General features: G+C 41.2%; 1 protein-coding gene across 3 annotated transcripts in view; it reads right to left on the bottom strand.

Annotated features, from left to right (window-relative positions):
- The window catches only part of NEBL (nebulette), a 486,921-nt gene that overhangs the window by 41,615 nt on the left and 431,733 nt on the right, over window positions 1-13,573 (bottom strand). Inside the window, exons 27-30 of one of the 3 annotated variants that reach the window (XM_059729063.1) lie at window positions 12,200-12,304; window positions 10,386-10,557; window positions 5,558-5,650; window positions 331-474 (exon numbers count right to left, since the gene is read on the bottom strand). In XM_059729063.1, coding sequence (XP_059585046.1) covers window positions 331-474; window positions 5,558-5,650; window positions 10,386-10,557; window positions 12,200-12,304 — 514 coding nt within the window. The remainder of the gene's footprint in view (window positions 1-330; window positions 475-5,557; window positions 5,651-10,385; window positions 10,558-12,199; window positions 12,305-13,573) is intronic. The other 2 variants (XM_059729062.1, XM_014608963.3) reach the window with 2 other exon arrangements.

A 13,573-nucleotide genomic window follows, 5' to 3' on the forward strand; every position in this document is an offset into this window, starting at 1 on the left:
TTAAGCTTTCCAGTTAAATTATACATCTTTTGATTTATTCTGTCTTTGGATAGAAAGACAAGCAAGTTCTAATCTAGGTGTGTAATCACTATAAACAGCAGTCACTAAAGTATTCAGACTAATTCAGTTCAACTCTGAGTTTGAAATATTTAAAATAAACCTCCTCATGGGCTCTCAAATCAGTGCAGGTATGTATGTGTAAAGCACACTCAGATCTAACATTTTATGTACAGATAAGGGGCACTGAATTAATACATCAGTGAAGTTTGAATGCAACATGACAGTGAGAGTGTTGTTAGTGAAAAATGGTGGGAAACTATAGGTGGGTACCTCCTTCATCAGATGGCCTTGTTACCTCACTGCTGTAAGAAAAGCTAGAGTTCATCTCAGAACCATCTAATTTGTCATCCCCCAGATTCATGCCAATAGCACTGGTAGAATGGAAATGCTGTTTATTGTAACGGCTTGCTTTTTCTACAAAAGGGAAAAGAATGGCTCAGTAAATATATCATAACAGAACAAAATAGACAGCAAATGATTAATGTACCAATAGCCTGAAATTATAAAAGGTGAACTTCAACCAATTTCACAATCAGAAAGTTGCCTGGGACTCTAAAAGTCTAAACGGAAGCAGAGAAAGGAAAGAAAACTTCTAATGAAAAATGAAGGTGTTATTCTATCTCTGCAGCATACTTAATTCTCTCAACTAGAAAACTGGTCTATATGTTTTTAAATTGGATCACTATTCATAGAAATGGCAAGTTGTGTAAGTCACACAGAAGGTAGGGTAAGGTGACACCTTAAGCTAAGTGCAGACATTCAGGGGGGCTAGGGAGAATTTAGATCATGTTAAAAATGGCCACCCAATCTAAAGTAAATCAAGATGGGGAGGACTGGGGAGATGGGGGGCAAGCAGACTCGGGGGGGTGGGGGATTTGGGGATCTGTGGGAGGATATGGGGACAAACACAATCCACAGGAGTGATATGGGGTCAGATATGATCTGTGAGGCGATGGAGGGGCATGTGGCATCTGCGAGAGGGAATTGGGGGACTCGGTGGAGGGGGCAGGCAGCATCTGCAGGAGTAATCAGGGGGCAGACAGGGTCTGCAGGGAGTTGCTGGGGTCTGGGAGGATTTGGCAGGATCAGGGCGGCTCACAGGAACCCTGGGGGAACTAGAGGCTATTTTTTGCTCCTGACCCCCCCCCACCCCAAAGTCTCTTGCCCCTCCTACCAATGATACTTATCTTCTCTTCTCCCAGTGGCACCATGAGCAACTTGTGGGATGGAGTATTTGTGGGGTGGGGTGATGGGCTGTGGGGAGATAAAAATTGTGCAATTTTAGAGGGGAGGGGAGGAAAAGCACAGCCCCAGGGCTGCACAGATAACTGTGCAGAAATTTGATGCACCTGTCTAAACTAGATAGATTAAGTTTAAGTGTACATTGATCCAAGTCTATCTTAAAGCAGGATCCACCAATTTTAAACTAGTCTGTGTTTGTGGAACTTCTGTACACTTATAAGTTTATATTGATTTCCATTCACTAAGACTGGGTAAAAGTCCAAGGTCTGCACTGGGGGGCAAACTAAGTTAGATCAGGTGGCCATTTTTTACCCAGTCTAACCTCCCCCTATTTCCCACAAATGTCTACACTTAGCCTTACAGATTAACCGGTTCAGAGAAGTGTAAGCTTTCATATGTAACAACCTACTTTGTCAGATGCTATGCAGATGGCAAAGTAAGTTGTTGCCTGCAAAAAGCTCATGCCTCTAAATTAGTTGGTCTCAAAGGTGCTTACCCTGCCTTACCCTATATTGGATCACCATCCATGTAAGACTTTCAATTCAAACTTATTTGAGTAAAAATCCCCAAAAATATCATACAGCATGAATTATGAGTGATCTATCTGAAACTGAGAGTGTGTTTACATGACATGACCATATAGTGCCATGCCCAAATGTTCAAGATAACACCACACGTACACACATAGCTATACTAGTCCTGATACCCAAGCTGCTTTGGATGTATAAATTCCATGTACAAGCAATTCTAGATCATTTACACTGTTTTTTAGGCCTGATTTATTAACCTTGGCTGGAAAGAAAAAACATGTGATGTATTGTTTGGAAATAGCTATTTTTAATCCAAAATGTAGACAATTTTGATAGAATACTGAATGTAAAAGAACTGGAAAATATGTGAGATTAATACTTTCTTAGCTGTAATGCCATTATTATTTTTACTGTGGTAGTCAGTGCAGCAAAAGCTGGCTGAATTCACCTATATTTAATATAATTCAGCTGTGATCCCATGATTCATTTTCCTGTAGGCAATTTATTCCTCCATACGACTTCTGAAACCTCACTCACATGATGATTATTTCCATGATTATAATTAAGCTTCTAAAATGTGTTCATTAGAAAATAATTTTCTAGAACTTACAACTAAGATGAGAAAGATTTGCTCTAGCCTGAATATCTTAATTTAATAACAAATTTTCTTCAGTAATTTTCAAATATAATCAATTCAGGAAAAGAAGTGATCACTAAAATGAGCACATTTTTTTGTTTCACAGCAGGATGTATGTCACTGAGCACACTGCAGAAGTTAGGAGTTCAGAATCTTCCTGCAACATCGTAGCATTTCTCGTTGCCTGAGCAGTCACTGTATTTTCAGTGTGTATGAGAGGAGAGACAGAGAGAGAAAGACTATTTAAAGCCTTTAAAATACTGTTAATATGGCTGGAAAGTGTTTAAACAAAGCTTATGAAAAGTTTTAGGATGCTTATGTAAACAAAGCATTTATAGCCTAATGATAGTCTTCTAGTCAAGTGTACTGTAAAAATGGGGTGCATCCCTAAAGAAAAATCTGGCTACTTATTAGGACCTAATCAAGGATTCAAGGGTGGTGCAGGCACCTACCCTGGATATCTTCAAAAGGAGACTGAACACACTTTGCTGGGGTTATTGGACCCCAGCAGTCTTTCCTGCACAGAGGACAGGGGCTGGACCTGATGATTTCACGAGATCCCTTCCAGCCCTAAAATTCCATGGATCCCTGAATCTGTGACTAACTGCAGTCAGCTGGAATCCCTCCATTGACTTCACTGCGCTTTAGCCTCTACCATGGGTATTTAAGATTTCCATAGATACTTACAGTATTTACTCAAATCCAAGATAAGGTTTTTTTCCCCAATTTAACAATCTAGGAGGGCAGGCACCTCCTGCAGCTCTAACTCCAGCCCAGACCTGGGCTCAGGCTCAGAGCCACAGCTACTACCCTCCCTCTGCCTCCCTTGCCTGTTCCCCTGCCATCACCACTTACCCTCCAGCACCAGCCCAGGGCACAAAGCACACGCTGGCTCAGGTCCTGGCCCCAGCCTGGTCACATAGCAGCAGTGGCAGTGGCAGCAGCAGCAGCTCTGGCCCCAACTTTGGGGTTGGGACTGCCACTGCCACAACTGCTGCTGCATGGCTGGGCAGGGACTAGAGTGCACATGTGCTCTATTTCTGGGTTGGAGCAGGGTCAGTGGGTAAGCGGTGGGGGCAGAGGCTATGGTGGGGAGGGGTGCAGAGGCAGTGGGGGAGGGAGGGGCAGAAGCAGCAGGGAGGGTAAGGATGGGTGACAAGCACTAGAAGGTGGCGAGGCAAAAGAGGGTAAGTTGTGAGGGGGGGACAGATGGCAGGGCGTGCAGGCACCATGGCAGGGTCAGGGGCCAAGAGATGCAGGGACTCACCCAGTGCAGGCATGAGGAGGCAGATAGGAGGGGGGGATAGGTGCCAGGGCACAGGGCACAGGGCAGGCACCATGGGGGCAAGTGTTGAGTGAGGACAGGAGGCAGAGGGCAAGGGGCAGGGAACAGGCTACTTGACTACCCCACTGCCTGCCCCCCAGTCACTGCTTGTCCCACTGTAGCAGTGGGTGAGACAAATTGAAGATGACTGTCCACTAATTAGATTCTATATATGGAAAATTATAACAAATGTATACATTGTCCATATATTGAGTCTAATTATTTGGGGGGTTCTCTTCAATTCAAAGTTGTCTTGGATTTAAGTAAATAAAATAGGTATTTTGGAAAAATATATAGCCACGAAAGATTATGCAGAAATTGTTTTCAATATATTTCTAATATTTAGGAAATTACATGCTTAAGTGTACTTTTCAAAAAGACCAGAGGTGAGATCATGGTCCCATTAAAATCAATGGCAATATTCCCATTGACTTCTATGAGCTCAGAATTTCACTTCATAACTCACTCCAGTGGTTTTCAATATGTGCCCGCCACTAAAAGCGAGCTATTGTTAAGAAATGAATCTATAAATATATGTTCTAAAATCTTGTTTAAATAGAAATACAAAACCCAGTCAATTTCCCCTACTACTCTTTTCAACATTAATGGATATGTTTTTAACCAAATTCTATTTAAAACATTAGGTAAAGATGTTTGTGGGAGCTATTAGACCAGTTTTGTGTTGGGAGGGATACAGACAATCTTTCAAGCACCAAGTATCTTTCCTCAGATCTCCCTCCCTGAGAAAGAACACTTGGTACCCATAAACTTGTCTATATCCCTCCCAGCTATACAGCTGGTCCAATAAATGATATAATTTACAAAAATCCTTGCCTCTTGCATTTTTCCTGGACCACCATAGCTATAGAATCATCCCAACACTATTTAAAACACTGAAGATGGTAAAGAAATAAATGTGGGAATTTAATATAGGAAAAGAAGTAATTTGAAATCAAGCTGTAGTATATGTTTCCTATTGTTTTATCCTTCTCCTCTTTCTACCTGTCACTGGGTGCATCTACATGAGATGCCCACTGCACAGTCATTTAGTACTTGCATAACCAAGGACTAAACGAATGTGCAGTAACTGGCACTACTACACAGTAGCATCCCAGCACAGTAGCCTAATGGCACTGCGCAGTACTGCATTACTACTGTGCAGTAGCATTGCATAGTGGTTCATGCTCAGCCACACTACAGCACAGTAGTAACGAGCTACTGCACGGTAAGCATCTTGTGTAGACACACCCAGTCTGTCTTTAGACTGTGCACTTCTTGGAATGGAAAATGTCTCTTCTTGTATATTTGGAAATACCTTCACATGGTGAATGCGACTGTATCAGATGCAAACAGGTACCAGATGCAAACAAATCAGAACTTGTAGTTCACTGTGACTTGTAAAAAAGTTACACAAGTTCCTTGAAATCCATTATATGGATGTCTAAAGTTTTAGTGAATTCCATTTATTTGAAAATCCCCTTTACAAAGAGTACAAGGGTTTTCAGCACACATGGAATTAATTTGGTTTACTCTAACTGGAAGTAGTAATGGCAGTTCATGACAGAAATGTTTTTGCTGTTTTTTGTTTGTGCATATGATTAGTCAATTGCTTCAAGGTGCTAATTTTTAAAATGCAACAGTTTTAAAATGAAAGGAAAAAAAATAACAGATGGTTAGCCTATCAACCTGAAAGTTTACTATGATAGCTCTACATACAAAAATGTAAAAGGACGATTTGGGCAAAACTCAAAATATAAGCAATACCAGAAAGCATACGCAGACTCCTAGACTGAATATTGTCTTCCAGAGGATCAATGTCGAAGATGGACCCAGGATCTGTGCGCCAAACTTTGAGGTCTTCTCACAAAGAAAGAAGACAGACAGCAGTGATATAAATAAAAGCATGAGATCAAGGAGTTTAAAGAACAGTGATTGTGTTATTCCTTGTTATAGTTATTAACAGAAAGATCTAGACATCCATGGACTAAAGGCATTTGTTTCCTATTAAAAGTAACTTGTTCCATTCATTTCTGATACATCATTCCAGAATGGATTAGATACAACTGATCTTACCTTAGAGTAGCAGGTGATTACCTCTCAAAATCCCTGTCCTGACCTATTTTCTATAATTTTTAGAGGACAGTTTTTTACTTTACTTCTAATTTTACCAAGCATGACAGTAACATTACATATGACTATATCAATTAAATATTTTTAAAGTATCTTATTAAATATCCATTTATATTCTAATACTTGGGGAGGTTGCTTTTTTTTTTTTTTTTTTAATAACAAAACCCACCCACTGTCCACAATAGTCACTTCCTTCTTCTGTGACTTAATTGTTATTTGTTTGCCTACCTAGAAGTTAAGTTCCTTGGGGCACCATCCCCTATCTTAGCTAAAACTACTCTTGGAATTCATCTTATGAATATAGTAAGAGGAATGAAAATGACCTCTTTCCTCGTAACTTGTACATGGACCTCACCGCAAATTTTGAAGTTCACAAGCCTGAACGGGTTAGTTTAGGAGAGAGATTTGCACATTAAAAGGTTACAATTTATAGTTAGATTCCAAGTATTAATAATTTGCTAAAGATTAATAAATGATTAAGAAATATCTTAATATATTTTAATGACTATAACTATTTAAAACTTTTATAACTATTTGTAATAAATATAAACTATAACCACAGGCCTAAAGTTCAATAACAAGAATGTTTATAACCAATCAACACCTCTGATGAACAGCTCACAACAATTTGTGACATACCAGTAAAATAATTTATAAACTTTTACAACCTATTTTAAAATAGACCTTATTATAAAGTGTGGCCAATTAAAAGATGAATTCATCAGATCATACACTTACCCTAGTGCAGGGCCAGACAAAGTCCGGCCCGCAGGCTGGATCTGGCCAGCAGTGAACTCTATTTCCCAGTAGTCCCTGCACGCGTGGTTAGGGCTGCTTTCCATGGAGACCCCAGCAACAGCCATGCTGTGACCGCATGGGGCCGGTGTTTCCATGGAGACTGGCCCCAGCAGCACTGGCAGGCAGCAGTGGTGCCAGCCTCTTCCTGGTGGTGGTACCAGAGGGAACTGTGCTGCAGGCAGGAGCAGGGCAGGCTCAGCTGCCACTGCCTGTGCAGGGTGGGCAATGGTAGAGGTGGAGGCAGCAGTACCACTGAGAGGGGTGGCTATGGGGGGCCACAGGGAATTTACGGGTGGCTACAGGCCCCTCAACCCCCCAATACTGCCTTTGCTGGCAGGGCAAAGAGTGGCTCCGGACCCAGCTGGGATCTTGTGGCAGTGACAGCATGATCCAGAGCCAGGCCACAGCCACGATCTGCAACCCAAATGCTCCAGGCAGGGATGTGCAGTCAGGAGATTGTGGCTCTGCCCTGGCTCTGAACCATGCTGTCACCACTGCAATATCCCAACCCAGCTCTGGAGCAGCCCCACACCCTGCTATGTGCCCTGCCAGTGCTGCTGGGGCCAGTCTCTACAGAAATCCCAGATTCATGCTATCACAGTGAGCCTGCTGCTGGGATCTCTGTGGAAACTGACCCCAGCCACGCAGGCAGGGCTGCTAGGAAATGGAGTCTGGTTGCTGACTGGATCTGCCATTTTGCCCACACCTGCCTTGGTGTCTGCTTGCTAGGTGAGCCCAATATTTTAGAGGTGGGAAAATGACTTGTCTTCCCAACCTGGTCCCACTACTGGGGGAAAGTGATATCAAGCTACCTTATAGGCTGGTAGGCAAAGTAGAACTATGGGGACCCCTGATATGTGGCACCTAAAGGTGACACAAGTAGTTATACCCAACAAACCAAATTCCACAGCCTCAGATCAAGATTCCATGTTATCTACTGTACTGTAGCCTTACTGTGGAATACAATGCAGATCCCCACTAAATTAATTAATTAAATTTCAATATTCAGTCTTTTGATAAAGTATGTGTTGGCTCTAGTAGTGACAAATTAGTCATCTCTGAAAAGCACTGATAGGCATGAAGGGGAGGAGGGATTGGTTAGTTCCCTGTATCTCACACTTTATTGTGTAGTTTTGTTGGTTTTTTTTTAACTTAAAAATTTGGTTGCACAGGGCATTTGTATCCTATCATAAACTTTATATTACTTTTACTCAATCTCCATCAAAACATATCAAACAATAATTTTGGCAATTTATGTCACCAAATGGCTCACATCAATTTCTTTGCTACTTCTATCTGAATGAAAATATCCTCTTCGGGTGTGGGGCAAACCTGGACTTCTTTTACTTTACAGAGACACAGACATGAGAATTCATTTATTTTGAAGTCTCTGTAATGTCCTTTTAGGATTAAGAAACATGTTCATTTTCCAGAGCACAGTCATTACATTGAAGCAAAGTTATTAGGACTTTACTTATTATATGTTGGAAGCCCACTAGAAGGGTTCTAATACAGAAGTATTTTTCCTAAGTGGCTGAACATGAATCAGCCACGGAAAAGCTTAAAAAGTGTTATAGCTGTTTTCTGAGTCTGTGATCTTTGCTAACTGCCAAGAACATTCTTTGAACAATGAGGCCATTGCTTCTGTTTAAACAAGTAGCACTTACTGAAATATCAGTGGAAGTAAAGCTTTCAAGTTGTCATAGCTATTTCTTTTAAATAACTGCAATGTTTTTATTCAAAGAATGGTATGTGTTTTGCAGTGTGTTAAAGGATTTATATTTGACAAATGATATTCAACTTTGCTTCAATAGTGTTATATGTAGGTGGGGAGCTGCAGTGGGAGATGAGCTCAGGCATAATTAACATGAGGGTATAACACTGAAAACATTTCTTGTTATATCCATGGATACATTGGTGAATTACATGTATGCCAAGCTACAAAAAGACTGCAATACTTCAATTGCTAAGGGGTTTAGAATGTGTTAAGATGTTGTGGACCCACTGGCTCTTCAACAAGCATCTGCTGTGGAAATGAGAGGTTTGCTCTGGCCTTAAAGTCTTTCTGGCAGGCAAGCAATCCCCCTGAATACCAAAGGCTTGCATTAGCTTGAGAGTTTCAGATGCCTTTCATTAGACAGAGCTCTCCCAGGTAATAAAAGCCACTTGTAACTATGTATTCTTGATATTTAAACTACAGTCAACCCTAATCTAAATTATCCTTATTATTAGGTAAAGCCATCTCTAGAAAGAACATGTTGGGGATTCTTGTCACCTATAATCCTGTCAGGAATGATAAAGAGAGGACAACCACAAAGAGAACAAAGAATAACGCCAGGTATTCACTTCCTTTTCCATTACATTTCTGATAACTTGTAGAATTATTTTGTTTTGATTTTGAACAAATATTCCTCATAAAAACATAAGGGGGAGAATTTAACTTAAATATTTTGTCTTAAGACCTTAAAGTGGTGGTCCAGGCATCTATTGTGTCTACTTCTTTCCTTCTAACCCCTCATGGCCTTAACCTAGACACTATTTTTTACAGAGGCTATTCTCAAACTGTCGCCTGTGACCTACATAATGTCTGATGAGATAGTCATGATCCACAAATTGAAATATTTGGAGTCCCATGAAAAATATTGGGATGATGGGTACCACAAATATGTGGAGCTCCAAGACAGAGAGTAGGCATTCCATAAAAGGATGTTTTCACTTGTGAGCTGCTCAGCAGTTTACATCTTAGCGAACCGCCATTTCAGAGAGAGACAAGATTACTTGAAATGAAGAATACTGCAGCCCTAGACCTCTCCAAAATAGTGAAAGGCTGTTGCATACATATTCACGTGAAAGAAAAACTGCAGAGATTCATAAAACCATCTCTCTCTAACTTTCAGACACTCCAGTTAATATTTTATAACTTCAGAATACAAATTATTTTATTAAAAACTGCCTTTTTCCTGACAGAGAACAAGTTTCACACCACAAAATTCAGACTAAGAATGAAAGTGTTGGATCACTAGATAAATACATAAGAGAAGTGATTCCAGTTTTACACAACAAAATAAAGGAAGTTACACTTCACATATTTCTGCCTCCCCAAGCATTCAAAGGATGAACCTGAATTCTCTCAGAACTAATCTATACCAGGTTGGCAAAGTCAACTTCCTTTGTGATTATTTATCCTTCTTATTAACTACTTTAAAGTCACTTAAATATAATAATAATGTATTCCTTATGGGTAGATGTAGCAGATGTAACACTTCTTATATTACAGTGCAATTTGCCTTTTCTTATTGTTTGGGAAAGTCAATTAATATCTAGTAAAATTCTGTCATTTTATTATTTGATTGCTTAATGTCCTCATTAAGTTGAAACTGATGAAGTGTATATAGTCAGCTATTTTGCCAGACAATCACTCTCTGAAACAGCAATTCTGACCAATAGTTTCAATCTTAAAAAAAAATCTTCACACAAAATAATGAATTGAAATAATATATGTTGCCCTGAAAGGTTAGTAAAAGAAATTTAACTCCAATATCACAATCAATGGAAAGAAAAATGAAAAACAGAGATATGTTTTCTTGATTATAAGGAGAAGATTGAGCAGTGCTTTTCATTTTCAGCAACAATCTTTGGATGGGAAAGCTGTTTTTCAACTTACCAACAATTATTCCAGGTCTCCTATCCATTTCAACTATATGTGGATGGACTCCTTTGTATGCAGCATCACTCATAACCTGAGTGTTTTTCCTCACCCTCTCCGTCACAGGATCATCCACCACTGGAGTGAAACCTCTGCCCTTTGTCTTCTCAAAATCTTCATGATATTTCACCTGGAAAATATAAGGAGTGATTTTTTTCCTCCTAGCCATGACTGATCTTAACTGATCTAAAGGTTATGGGCATATAAACAATTAATGTGAGCTAACACAAGGTAGGGATATTTATTGTGTCAGAGGCTGCATGAAAACTATTCATGTATATACCCAATCCTGCAGTAAGTACAAGGTAAACCACAGCAACTTAGTTTTTAATGAAAGAGAGCTAAATTTCTATATTTTAGCTTTTACCTACCATGGGTTCAGAGCATGCATATAGATAGTTACCACAGAACACTTGACACATGGTAAAACTCTAGCTCCTTTTATCCTACAGTAAACTGCTCATATGTCTTCATCCTAAATTATGCTAAAAACTGCTGCATAATAGGTATTTTTATTCCTTGGATTTTATGCCATAAACAAGATGTAAAAGACTTGGCAAGCTGTCCAATCCATTTCCTTGACCATTTTTGCAATTTATCCTGTAAAAAAGGATGTTGTACAAAAACCCAAAACAAAATTTAACATTGCTACTGAATTAGTAATTAACTCAAGCTGCTAAGAATCATTGCACAAGCATAAAAACACATGGCTAAAAAGGTACCTCCAGAGGTCATCCAGACTAGTGGGGGCAAATCTTTTTGGTGGTATGCCACAAATTAACCACATTTCCTCCTGGATTACCACTCCCATCCCCTTCCCCTGCCTAACTGGCTGCTCTGCTTTCTGGTCCCTGCCCTTCCCAATATGCTGCTCTTTTTCCTGCTCCCTGCCCAATCTGTGACTATGCTGCTTGTCCCCTCCCCCATCTGCTGTGTGCCACACACAGGCTGCCCATGCTGCTTGTGGCATATGCTACAGGTCAAGCATGTCTGATCCAGGATAAGTATATAAATACCAGTATCTCTAAAGATGCACATGTCCCCGTAGCAATCTGACAGGATTTTTAAGAACTCTTAAAAAGTCATTTAATTCATTAGAATTTCTGCTGACATGCAGAGTTTTATAGAAAAGAATTATTCCCCCTTAACATTCCTTGTTAGGTACCAGCTAGCTGGACCCAAATGAAGAATATAGGCAATTAAAAGCTTCTTCTATGTAGCCTGCTTTTCAAAAATGGACAGGTAGGTTGAAAAGTTGTTACATTACAAACTTGGAACAAATCTAAATTAGTAACAGTTATAAAGGCATTACCCCTGACTATACATTCTTTTTTTTTTTTAAATACATAATCAGTTATAGTTATATATATGTACACACACACATACACACACAAGCAAACACACTCAGCACAATTAATTTGAGTCCTAAGTCACACACAAACCAAATACATGCACAGGCACAAAGTGGTTGTGTGTCACCAGTCCAGTCAAACTGAGATGTTCAAAATGGAGGAGCAGCCTGAAGTGTTTTTAAAAAGCCAAAGAGCCAGCTGTTAGAAAACCATTTATTAGTATTTTGAAAATGTTCATTACAGTCATGTGCAGTTAGCAAACATCTTGTCTTCAGCAGGACTAAGAGAAAAAGCATTGTTTCCAAACTTTAGTACAGTGTTTAATTAGTTACCTAGATTAATGAAGGGCAAAATCCAGTGTACAGTCAAGTGTCATTCCTTAGTATAATCTAGCAGCACTCTAACAAGAGTGTACCCTACCATTGAGATGTTGTTCTGTGTTTCTCTGACATGCCTTAGCTCAGGTGTGTCTAGAATCACACTAGGTCTACCTTTCATCTGCCTCTGATCACTGCTGTACTTAACCTGGAAAACAGGAACAACATGTGAAGCCTTCATTTAAATTACTGTTAGTATAAAACTGTATTATAATATAGATTTCTAAATTATTATTAGTCGGGCCTCGATTTACATAGTATTTTTTGCACCGTTTCAATTATGCACAGTTAATTAACTGCCACCCTTTTTTTTTTGTACACGGCATGGATTCACTTTTATATGGTGCAGTGTGGTCACCGAGATGCACAGATGCATCTAGAATCAACTGATGACTTCCCACCTCCCCACCACCATGCTGCTCTCAGTGGGGCTGGTAAGTGTCTTGTGTTGTGATGAAAGGAGAGGGGGGAAGGAAGAGATGTTGGGGTGCAGATCAACGCCCCCCACGGTGAGGGAGGGAGTGGGGAAGAGGCTGGGGCAGGCACTGCCCACCTGGGGCGGGGAGGGGGGGGAGGGGCAGGCTGCAACTGTGGGCTGAAGCCAGGGCTGCACAGGGTTCTTCTCAGTGGGGTCTGAGCCAGACTGGGCTCTGGGTGGTTGGTGGGGACACTGGAAGGGGGCTACAGGGGGGCTACAGTGAAATTTGGGGTGGCTGCAGCCCCCCCCCATAACCCCCTCACAGCACTGCCGCCACCTGTCCTGAGCCCAGCCCCCCCGCTGAGAAAAGCCTGGCACAGCCCCCAGCTCCAGCCCACAGCTGCAGCCTGCCTCCCCACTCCATGCAGATCCGGGGGCACACACCTCCTCAGTGCCCTACCAGGGTACATACAGTCCCTCTCCCGTGCCCCCCAGAGCCGCGGCTTCGTCCCATGTCCGTCCAGGCAGCGTCTGCCTCTGCCCCACTCCTTCCTCACCATGGGGGGCATTGATCTCCCCCTCCACACCCCTTCCTTCCTTCCTCCCCTTCCACCACACCAGACTTACCAGCTGCACACAGCTCTCCAAGCAGCTGGGCTCTGCTCCTCGCTGCCTGCATGCTGCTCTGTGGTTGCACACACACACACACAGGCATTTATCGTCCAAATTATTGGCTGCATCTGGAACCTAAACCCTTATTTTTCATAGATCCTTGGTATCTTTTTACACGATTTCTATTTGCACGCTGTTTTTTCAAGAATGTAACCACCATGTAAATCAAGGCCTGACTGTACACATTTTCTGTTTCCTTGTCTAAACTATCTCTACCAGCATTGGCTGCTGCTGTAGCAGTTATTGAACACAGTTCTCCTCATCCCCTGCTACCCTAACAGGTGCAGGCAGGAGGGGAGAGCAGGAACGAGAAAAGCAAAATGTTGG

The sequence above is a fragment of the Alligator mississippiensis genome, chromosome 5 (assembly GCF_030867095.1).
Source record: "Alligator mississippiensis isolate rAllMis1 chromosome 5, rAllMis1, whole genome shotgun sequence".
Classification (NCBI taxonomy): Eukaryota; Metazoa; Chordata; order Crocodylia; family Alligatoridae; genus Alligator; species Alligator mississippiensis.